Here is a 10,832-nt window from a genome sequence, read left to right as displayed (position 1 = left end):
GGAAGAGTGAGTGAGTGTAAGGAGGATAGAATAGAGAACGGTAGATAAATAAATAAAGGCTTATTTGCCTAGTTGGAAGGACCCCGGTCCCACACTTATGCCACGTAGGATAAACTTCAATACTCATTTTTCTTAATTAATGAAAAATCAACCCTATAAATTCGAACATCACGTAATATATGACGTAATATTTAATAAAAGGAAAAATCGAGAAGATGAAATAAATATAGGGGAGAACCATACTCGATGAATGGCACATAATTATGATGTAAATATTGTTTAAAGAATTTGATGCGTTGGGCCATTTATATTGTACGTATTTATATAAATTTCTAAAAATAACAATAATGTGGTCGGAGATTTCTCTTTTATTCAGTGTGGGAGGGTGCACTGGATAAGATTTGATCCTTCAGTCAAACGGTTGTGATTTCGCCAATTTTCTACCAGGCGGTTTTTCTTTTAGATTATCATAGGCTCAAGTACACTGGATTCTTCTTCCGGATACTTTCTTCGCTCTGCGCGTTGACAAATGTGTACTGTGACAGTCACCGCACTATAGTGTCGGCCAGTCATAATTTGCCAGCTTAGATTCCAATGGGTGCATGAATTTTCCGTGTTTCCAGATATTGTAATTTTCTTTTTGTTTTGTTTTTATTTTTACTGATAAATTATCCGATTAATTTTAAGAATTTGTTTTTATTCCTGTCACTAAAACTCTTAATAAACGTGGGAATTCGAACAATTTTGGTTGGAATTTTATAAGATCTTTTGTTTTTAAAATTTTGCCGGTGACTTTAAAAGCTTATATTTTTATGTAATTTTTTTAAATTTAAAAATAACTAGGACACGTCTTCCTTTGTCATTTTGACAGAATTAATAAAAAGGTGTTATGTTGTATGATAGTACCATGAATATAGGAGAATTTAAACTACTTTAAATAAATAGTTTTATTATTATTATTATTATTTTCCCTTTATCTGGTTTGGTGAATTATATTCAAAGTGGCCAATATAGTACTAATCCAGAAAATAGTTATTTCTGACATGATAATCTTAATTTAATCATATCAAAGAAATATATATATATATATATATATATAAAAGAATGTATATACTGTAGACATCGAAATTCAAATGATTCGGAAAGATTTAAAAGGCAAGAATATAAATTCTTTTTAAAAATAAACAAATTAAGACAAATCCACGTCATAAGTGGAAGTTGTGAGGAATTTAAAAGATTCTTGTTTGGTGACCTAACAAAATTATGTACACATCTCTTGATAACATTGTGATAAACCCAATACATTTATATTATTCCATGTCTCATTCAATCTTTATATCATAATCACATTTTAAATATAAAAAATACCAATAAATTATTTTAATTCAACTAATAAAAGAATCCGCATTTATTACATTTTCGTCAATAATATATATTTTTATTATAATTTATCTATGCTCCTGTTTGTAAATAGAAAGAACAAAAACTTTATAAAAATGCGAATTATTTCTAACCGACATATTAAAAAAACATGTGAAAATAAGTCTTTACTAACTATTTATTTCATTTAAAGAGTGAATTTAATCATATTACATAATTTATATATATTAGTGGTTGGAACATAAAATATTGAAATTATATAATTATTTATATTATGAAGAAAAATAATAAATATATGATAATAAAAAGAAATGAAATATTAAAATAATAAGGATATCATAAGTTTCAGACACAAAATCCCTTGGATACCTTATACATCATTCATGCATATGACAACAAATTATTGATAGAAAAAAGTATTGAATTATTAATTAAAAAAATATAAAAATATAATAGTAATAATAATATTATATATATTAAAAAAAAAAAAAAAAAAAAANAAAAAAAAAAAAAAAAAATCTAAGCCTTACCGACACTTTCTATTGACGGTACAAACGACAACACTGTATTTTACCCCAAGAGGTAATTTCGTACGTTTTTTCTTATCTTAAAAAAAAACAATATTTAATTTTTTTAAAAGATATATATTATTTTAATAAATGATAAAATAAATAATTTTTAAAAAATAATTCCAAGCTGTCTCACATTTTAGAGCAGTATAAAACCAACATAATTGATTAATAAAAAATAAATAAAAAATGATATTATGCCATTATTAATCAATGGCTTGCTATTATTTGTTTATTTTTTTAATACATATTTGCTAATGGGCCTAACGTGATTGTCAGACCGAGCCCACTACAGTTTGCTCAATAGCTTCTTTTAAATAATTAAGGTAATTTAACAGTTTGCACGATGTTTTTCAATATTATTATTTATTCGAGTATTGATTTTACATTTAATTATTGAATACATATTTAGTAATGTAGCTTAATATTTCGTAAATATCAACCAATTGTTTTTTAGCCTATAGACCATATATGTAATTATGAATTAAATTAGACATAATCATAGATAAAAAAACAAATAAAAATTGTTGAGATGAATAATCATTAATATTGTAATAACAATATTTTCTTTTCAATAATATATATATATATAATATGAAAAACATAAATGACATCCTTAACTATATCATTTATACAAATTTAAAATAATTATATTAATAATGTAAATAAAATAAGTGATAATATATCTTAATGTTATACCGTTATAAATAATTTTACTAACAAATATTATCTGATTTGGCGGGTTACTTATTCCTGTCAATCTCATGGTTTTGAAACGCGTGAGAAAGTCTAGCCCTATTTCAACTGGAGGGCTCTGATACCATTTGTAACTGTTCAAGTTCACCGCTAGTAGATATTTTTCATTTTAGCCCGTTACATATCACCGCTTCGTTAGGTTTAACAAACTGAAAATGCAACCTTTCATTTTAAATAAGAAACAAATGGGTTGTTGAGGAAATATCCGTTTGTCTAACGAATTAAGTAACTTAAATATTATCCGCTTTGACTGTTACATGTAATGGTGCTCCTCGGAGGAGGTGAAAGTAAGAAAAGGGGAATTTGATGATTGCCTCCATGAAGATCTGAAAGGCTCCATTATTGTTTCCATGAAAACTGTAATGAAGATCGTACGATTGTACCAGTCTCCAGCATTACCGAACCTCATAAATTGGAGCATTATTGAATGGGGTATCATTTTTGAACGCTCAACAGAAGATGATAATATCTCGTATCCCCAGAAAATACAAAAGGAAATGCCATTAAAACCAGAGGCCCAAGATGTAGGATCTCCCAAATCCACCGCACCCCCGACTTGTTGTTGTTGTTCTTCTTCTTCTTCAAACCACACATCTGCTGGCACTTGGCAGAATTACAGCCGTTGGATCAAAGGAAACTGTCAGTATTGTATCGCCGTTTAGCGCTCAAGAATCCACTTACTTCCCCCCCCCCCCCCCCCCNCGGGTTTGATCTGTAGCTGATGCTGAAAAGTGGGGCAGTTTCTTCTTCGGTAATTTTCCTTCGGATCAACCCCATTCTCAACGCTTCGCTACAGGATTCACTGTTTTGCTCCCTTTTTGAGGGTCAAAAGGTACTCCCCTCCTCTGCCCTACTTGTTAAAATTTTTCTTCCATTCTGCTTCTGTGACGATTTTTGCGACTTTTTTTGCGTTTTTTCTTTCGAATCATAGTCTCTTTGGAGTGATTGTTTGTCCGATGATTGTTTCTGAAATGTGGCAAACCTTGGATATGTAAGTTTATTGAGAAACATGAACAGTTGATCCTAATTTTTCGAATTAAGCATGATATTTCGTTGATGGATCTTTGATTGGAAGGTAACTCTTTGGTGTCTCAAATGTCGATTTCTTGAAATTGTTAGGTGTTTGTGTTGGTTCTTGCTTATCTCTTACGAATCAGTAGAGTTGTAGAAGTTCATAAGCCATACCATGAAACTGGAGAAGAAGAAAAGAATTCTTCTCTGCTGGCTTTTAACTAGTAAAGATACTTTCTAAATTCTTTCCATGGCATCTAGCTAGGTAGATACACATAAAAATGTGTTGTAAGAAGCACTGAAGTGCTTTTGGAGTAAACATTGGAATAGTGTTTGAAGTCTTTACTCATGTACTATAACCGCCCAAGCCCACCGCTAGCATTCCTTTTTGGGCTTCCCACTTTCCGTCAAGGTTTTAAAACGTGTCTACTAGAGAGAGGTTTCCACACCTTTATAAAAGTTTTTAAACCTTGAGGGGAAGCATGGAAGAGAAAGCCCAAAGAAGACAATATCTGGGAGCATTGAGCTTGAGTTGTTACCTAAAAAGTACTCCGAAAGCTTTTCCGAACACATTCTTAGTTGCTACCGTAGTTTCTTGGACACTTGGGTGCCTTTTCTTTGTTTTTCTCTCTATTCCCCGCGAATTCTCTTCAAGGAGCTCGTTTCCTTTATCTCATGTGTACAGAATTACAGATAACAGTTCTTCTAGGTCAAGGCAATGGTTGTTCATTATGGAGAAAATGGAAATCAATGGTAGAAATCCTGATTTGAAAGGGAATGGAAACCATTCTTCAGGTGATTCAAACATTAAGTCTAACGAGATGCCTACATTCGTCAACCACGGTAAATCTCTTCGCTCAATCCATCGATTGTTAAGCTAGTGTTCAATATCATACCATTTGGTGACATCTCCATTGGATTTACCAACCAAATATCCTCGTACATGTCATGATGTTGCATCATTTTCTGTACAGCGGAGATAGCTTGGCATGAACGCAGGCGGGAATGGGTCGGCGACTGTTCGGGAAACATGCAACAAGTACCAATGGAACCAATCTTGAGGTATTAATTCCATTTAGCTTCAAGTGTCAGTTTAGAAACTGCTGTTGGTTTCCCTGTACTTGTGTTTGCTGAAGAAGATCTTCAATTGATTGTTGGTTGCAGCTGGACCACGACTTATGAAGATCTTCTTTCAACTGCAGAGCCTTTTCAGCAGCCGATTCCTTTAGCTGTAAGGTTCCTTTTGTTCTTCATCCTCATCCTTCCCTTTCGATTCCTTATACTTTATAAAGCTTCTTTTTATTGGATTCTGCAGGAAATGGTGGACTTCTTGGTTGATATCTGGCATGAAGATGATCTCTATGATTAGAGGCTTTCTCACACAATCTATCAGAAATGCATTGTTCTTCTTTCTTTGCCTCTCTTTTCAAGGCTTCTATTCATTTTTTGGTATAACCATTGAACAAATTTGATGATCAGAATAGATGGTTCTCTTGTACTCTATGCTGATTTGTAATTAACTGAGAGAAGATGACGACTTTTTTTGTTTTTCATCGTCGTCGTCTTCCTGGGTAATCTGCATACCGAGATTTTTACTTTAACTAGTAAGTCGTGTTTAGAAAGATCGACTAAGATATTAGAAACTTTTTTGGTCATGGATTCAGATCTTATGAACAAAATTTGTCACATACTAATAACTACAAGCTCCCACTTAGTGTTTGATGTGTACATTTTTATCATCTCTCTTGCTTACGTTTACGCTAAAAAGCTCGATTCAGCAAGGAAGCGCATGAGTTTAGTCTCAAAATCTAGTGACCTTTTAGGGATGGGTTTAAGATTCCACCTATGAAAATACTTTAAAGGTAACTGAGGAGTGTAAAGATTTGTTCAGACCAGACAGAGATTGCAAGACTCACCTGTTGAGTAGGGACAAAAGTCGGCCTAGTGGTATGACAGTGTCAAATGGAAGGGTCGTCTCATCGGGTAAAAGCTAGTTTGACTGCAAGACTCACCTGTCGAGCAGGGAGAAAAGTCAGCTTAGTAGTCCGACGGTGTTGAATGAAAGGAAAGGACCGTCGCACAACTGATAAAAAGGGATAACAGCTGGTTTAAGAAATGATAAACTTTTGGGCTTTCCGGTGGGCCCAAGAAGATGAAACCCGAAATTGAGGCCACACAAAATGGGCCGTGGACGACATGTAGAACACGAGAAGGTATATAAAAAAAATGAAAAGGTATCTTTTTTATTCCTGTGTAAATTGCGAAGAAGGAGAGGGGAGATTCCCAGTATCCCTTCCCATTCCCATTATCATTACCCGACGAAGCGACTCAAATTTCAGTTTTCACTTTTCAACTTTCAACGGGTTGTGCCGTGCCCCACTTCCCCTTCGCTTCATTTTTTCCTTCCAAGATTAGAGCATCACCCAACACCAAGATTCTAAACAAGACTTCCAATTTCCAGAGATAATCAATCTGTGGCATTCCAACAACACCTCTATTCCCTCTCCGTCTTTGAGATCCTTCATCTCAACAAGGTGGGCGTCTCTCTCTTTTCTCCCTCCTCTTCCTTTTCTAGTTTCCCCTCTCAATTGGCGCATCTTCAGTGTTGATTAAGGTCAGTTACTTCACTTTTACTTACGTAGATTAGCTGAAAATAGCTTCTATACTTCAATTGACGAATACCCATTTTGCTTGCTTGCTTTAAGAGAGGTTTCATATTCTTGGAAATGAGCGAATGCCTCACCTTCCCATCTTCTGGGATTTCCTGAGGTCGCCAAAACTGTTTCGGACTTGTTTGTGTTTAGTAACGTTAAATGAGTTTAATGTATCAGAGGGCATGGAGATCGATAAAGCAATCAGAGATTGTGACGATCGGAGGCTCAAGACCAAGTACAATAACGCCATCTATGTTGTTAAGAGAGCTTTGTCTTTATATTCGTGAGTACTTCTTTGTCGATTTCTGATGGTTGTTTGGTGTGTTGTCATTCTTGAGTTAATGTTGATTGGTTTTTTGCTCGTTGCCTTGAAACTTGTGGTTATAGAACGGATAAATTTTAATCTTACTTTGACTTTAATACGTGATGCATGAAAACCCTTTAATTATTTGAATTATTCCATTCCCACCGATGTAATGATTGGTAGTTCTTTATGGAAGTTATTAGTTGAAATTGGGAAAATGATTTATTTGAAGGGGTTCATTTAATACGTGTTGATGAGTTCTTTTAACTTTAAACAATTACACTTGAAGTCTGTGAATGTTCATCGTTTTGTTGGTGATTAGATGTTGATTGGGGTAGCTTAAGAAAGTCTCAATAATAAGCTAAGGAAATGATAGATTGGCATCCATGTGCCTGAAGCATAAAATGGCATTGACCTCTAAATTTTTCATGCTATAACACATTGTAACTTGTATCATCAACAGTACTGAAGAGGTTGCTTTCAGCTTCAACGGCGGAAAAGATTCGACTGTAAGTTTCAATCTCGGACTCTCTGTTTATCAACGAATTTCTTTTTTCTTCATTGGTTCTCATGGAAAATTGAATGTGCAGGTTTTACTGCACATACTTCGAGCTGCATTTTGCCTGCATAAAGAGGAAGAAGGCTGTTCTGTTGATGGACTCAAGGAATTTCCTATTCGAACAATATATTTTGAGAGCCCTTCTGCTTTCCCTGAAATTAACTCATTTACTTATGATATGGCAACTAAGTAAGAGAAACACATTTAATTTCACTTCAAGGAATTAAATCTATGGCGTCACTTAAAGCTAACTGATATTCAACTCATTCTTACATAACAGCTATGGCTTGCTAATGGATATCATCCGGACAGATTTCAAATCTGGCTTGGAGTCTTTATTGAAAAATAGACCTGTCAGAGCTATTTTCCTTGGTGTTCGTATTGGGGATCCTACTGCGGTATTATTTGCACTATATCTCCCTAAACTCTGGTTATTGTAGGCACCATTTATTTAATAACGTCAATTTGAAATGAAGATGCCTTGATTTGTCTACTCCCCTCTCTCTCAAAACAAACAGGTTGGCCAAGAACAGTTTTCCCCTAGTTCGCCTGGATGGCCACCATTTATGAGAGTGAATCCCATTTTGGATTGGTCGTACAGGTATCGTTTGGTTCTACATGCTCTATTTCATTTTTAGGGAGATGAAAAACCTATGAGAACACTGGCCATGGGTAGAATGTGCACTTTTCTACTTAATAGTTGATATTCTACTTGAGGAAATATGACTAGTGGTTATTTTTCTCTCATTCTTCTTCCCAGAGATGTATGGGCGTTCCTATTAACTTGCAAGGTTCAGTACTGCAGCCTTTATGATCAAGGGTAATGATACCTAGCAAACACAGAATGTTTTTTCTTTTGCTCTTGTAGCTGCAGGGTTGTGTTTGTTTGTGATGCCCACTTTACTCTTTTCAAAGCTTTTCCTTGATATTTAAACTTACTGATTTAGCTTTATTTTGTAGATATACTTCAATTGGGAGTATACATGATACACTTCCAAATGCATTGTTGTGCATTAATAATTCCACTGGAAGCGAGGGGAAATTTAGACCTGCATACTTGCTTTCAGATGGAAGGTCGGAAAGAGCAGGGAGAGCAAAACGGTTTTCACCTTCCGTGCTAAATCCTATGAGTAATGGGGCGAGCAATGTCGATTTGCAGAAACAAAGCATGCTCACTGCTTCGGTCATAGCTGTTGGAGATGAGATCCTGTAATTTTCTTGTTTCTACTACATTATTAGTTGCTAAATGTCTACATTCTTTTGATTAAATTGTTCGTGTTATTTTTAATACTAATGGAAGTTAACCTTTGTTGTGATGAATCTCAACCAACCTCTTAAACTTTTGCTTGGTTTTTTGTTCCACCATTTTGAACATCTCATTCCTGCTGTTTTGAGCATCTTGTCATGTTGCAGTTGTAACAATTGTCTGAGATGTCATTGTTATTGCAAAAAAGAGGGAAGAAATCGAAAACAAAGTACAGTTTGATTTTGAAATGTTATCGACTGTTATCGCTGAAGTCTTTCATTATCCTTTATCTGCCCATAGCTCAGCTTCGGCACTGTTGAGGATCGATTGGGACTCTCACTGCGAAGAAAGGTGCACTCTATTGGTTGGTCTATATCACATACTTCCATTGTCCGGAATGATGTAAGTTATACAACAACAGATTTCTAGCTCTTGGTTGAATCAGCTTACCTGTTTGAATTGTGTATAATAACTCATTGCATGTACAACAACAGATTTCTTTAATGATATTAAATGTAAAAATCCTCAATGTCATTTCTCTAATGACGTTTGTTAATCTTTTCATCTTCTGTTCTTTCACATTGTATCAGATAGATTCTGTTGCTGAAGAAGTAGAGTTAAGAAGGTCTTCCAATGAGATGGTACTAATCAACCTTCAAATAACTCTTTTGGTTTTTGTTGTCATGAAATTATAAGATGCACTAGCCTCATTTTACTTGCTGGCTATTGCAGGTGTTTATATATGGAGGAGTAGGCCCATTGTTTTCTGATGCAACTTTAGGAGGTATCGCAAAGGCATTTGGGGTTCGACTGGTGCGTCGTTTGATTTCTTTTGGCAATTTCGCATTGAGATAGTTGAATGAAATTGAGAATATCATATTTTGGAGTGAACTGAGACCTTTATTCCTTTGCTTTTATCAACTGGCTTCAATAGGCTCCTGATGAAGAATTTGAAGAATATCTCAGGCATCTTATAGGGGAGCATTGCACTGGTGACCGAAACGAGGTAATTTTGAACCGAACATAGATGTTTCGGTTTCATTCTGTTGTGATAAACTGGTGTTTTCTTTTCAGATGGCTCAGTTGCCTGAAGGGATCACTGAATTATTGCATCATGAAAAGTTGCCTGTCCCGTTGGTACGGTTTGCCTTCTAATATGTTGAATTTCCTTACATTTGAATCCATTTGATATGATTTCTGCAGTGGTGTTTCTTCAAATCAGTAGCTAAAGATTTGCTCTCCTGTAGATAAAGTGTCACAATGTGATAGTTCTTACTGCAACAAACATGGCGGAACTGGATCTGCAGTGGGATTGCCTGATTGAATTAACAAGAACTGGTGACCTTTTCCCATTGTTGGAACCATATAAGTCGAAGCACTTGACCACAAAACTTTCAGATGTACGTATCAGATTTTCCTCTCCTTTCCACATAGCTGCATCTGTGCTCATTCTTTGACTGTAGACATGTTTTTTTTTTTATAATTAAATGCAGGTAGAGATTGCTCCATCTCTGGCTAAACTTTGTCTTGAATTCCCAGATATACACATTGGTGAGAGTCTTTATATAGTTTTCCCAGAGTGATTAAATATGTTCTGCAATCTCTTTCTAACCTATTTTCTTTGACTTGTTAAGGATGTTATCGAGAATCGAGATCTGGGCCGATTATTATAAGTCTGAAAAGCAAGGTACAAGCTGTGTAATATGATATGATATGATATTCATAAGAAAGTGTAATATCATCGTGGTTGTTTGGTTTCAGAATGAAGAAAGAAACGAGTTAGCTGCAGAAGGGTTGAGCAAGAAGTTCCAAATCGGGGCGTTCTCTGAAATCGAATTGCATTCTCCAGAAATCTGAAGGGCTAACATTTGGAAAGCTGCAAGCAAACAGCAGGCATTATTACGAAAATCAGAGAGGAAACCAGAAGGGTTGATAAAGAAAGATTAAGGAGATGTTGGAATGAAATTGTAACAGGGAAGGAGAGAAGATTAAGAAAGAGCTGGTGTTGGTGGTAACCCTGGGTAGCCATGGAAGACGGGAAGGAACTATCCAATCTACTGCTATTGACATATACAATATATAATAAAAATGAGTACTCATTATTATTGTTTTCTGGGTAGGAAGCCCCAATGAAGGATGTTATAATTTTGAAATTTACGTGTACGATCATTCTCGGTATGCCTAGCTACGTACTATCATCATATCATTTGTTCCAACTTCAAAAATAATAGGTTTCGACTTTGACGTCCAAAATAATTTAGAACATCAATGACAATAACTTAGAACATCAATGACAATCGAATCTTTCTTTTTAATTTTCAAGTAGATGAGAGAATTTCGATGCAAGCCCACA

At 34.9% G+C, this 10,832-nt stretch overlaps 2 protein-coding genes across 5 annotated transcripts; both read left to right on the top strand.

The window, feature by feature from the left end:
- The first annotated feature begins 3,171 nt into the window (after positions 1–3,171).
- Positions 3,172–5,317, top strand: LOC111790072. Of its 3 annotated transcripts, none has more exons than XM_023670870.1 (5): positions 3,172–3,537; positions 4,410–4,559; positions 4,691–4,778; positions 4,881–4,947; positions 5,032–5,316. In XM_023670870.1, exons 2-5 carry the CDS (start codon positions 4,448–4,450, stop codon positions 5,083–5,085), a joined length of 321 nt encoding a protein of 106 aa, XP_023526638.1. In that variant the 5' UTR covers positions 3,172–3,537; positions 4,410–4,447; the 3' UTR covers positions 5,086–5,316. The 3 variants fall into 3 exon arrangements, with proteins under 3 accessions (XP_023526638.1, XP_023526637.1, XP_023526636.1); XM_023670869.1 differs by having other exon boundaries at positions 3,173–3,537; positions 4,402–4,559; XM_023670868.1 differs by lacking the exon at positions 3,172–3,537 and adding an exon at positions 3,565–3,696 and having other exon boundaries at positions 4,402–4,559; positions 5,032–5,317.
- A 663-nt stretch (positions 5,318–5,980) lies between these two features.
- LOC111791577 (FAD synthase-like) lies at positions 5,981–10,654 on the top strand. 2 transcript variants are annotated; one of them, XM_023672968.1, is made up of 17 exons: positions 5,981–6,250; positions 6,548–6,653; positions 7,138–7,183; positions 7,265–7,422; positions 7,514–7,631; positions 7,752–7,834; positions 7,994–8,053; positions 8,194–8,442; positions 8,785–8,881; positions 9,070–9,120; positions 9,212–9,292; positions 9,414–9,485; positions 9,554–9,616; positions 9,727–9,879; positions 9,973–10,030; positions 10,114–10,166; positions 10,241–10,654. In XM_023672968.1, the coding sequence occupies exons 2-17, from the start codon at positions 6,553–6,555 to the stop codon at positions 10,334–10,336; spliced, it is 1,539 nt and encodes a 512-aa protein (XP_023528736.1). In that variant the 5' UTR covers positions 5,981–6,250; positions 6,548–6,552; the 3' UTR covers positions 10,337–10,654. The 2 variants fall into 2 exon arrangements, with proteins under 2 accessions (XP_023528736.1, XP_023528735.1); XM_023672967.1 differs by having other exon boundaries at positions 5,981–6,330.
- Positions 10,655–10,832: the final 178 nt, after the last annotated feature.

This window comes from Cucurbita pepo, chromosome LG03, assembly GCF_002806865.2.
Source record: "Cucurbita pepo subsp. pepo cultivar mu-cu-16 chromosome LG03, ASM280686v2, whole genome shotgun sequence".
Lineage (NCBI taxonomy): Eukaryota > Viridiplantae > Streptophyta > Magnoliopsida > Cucurbitales > Cucurbitaceae > Cucurbita > Cucurbita pepo.
This window is presented reverse-complemented; position numbering and strand designations above follow the sequence as displayed.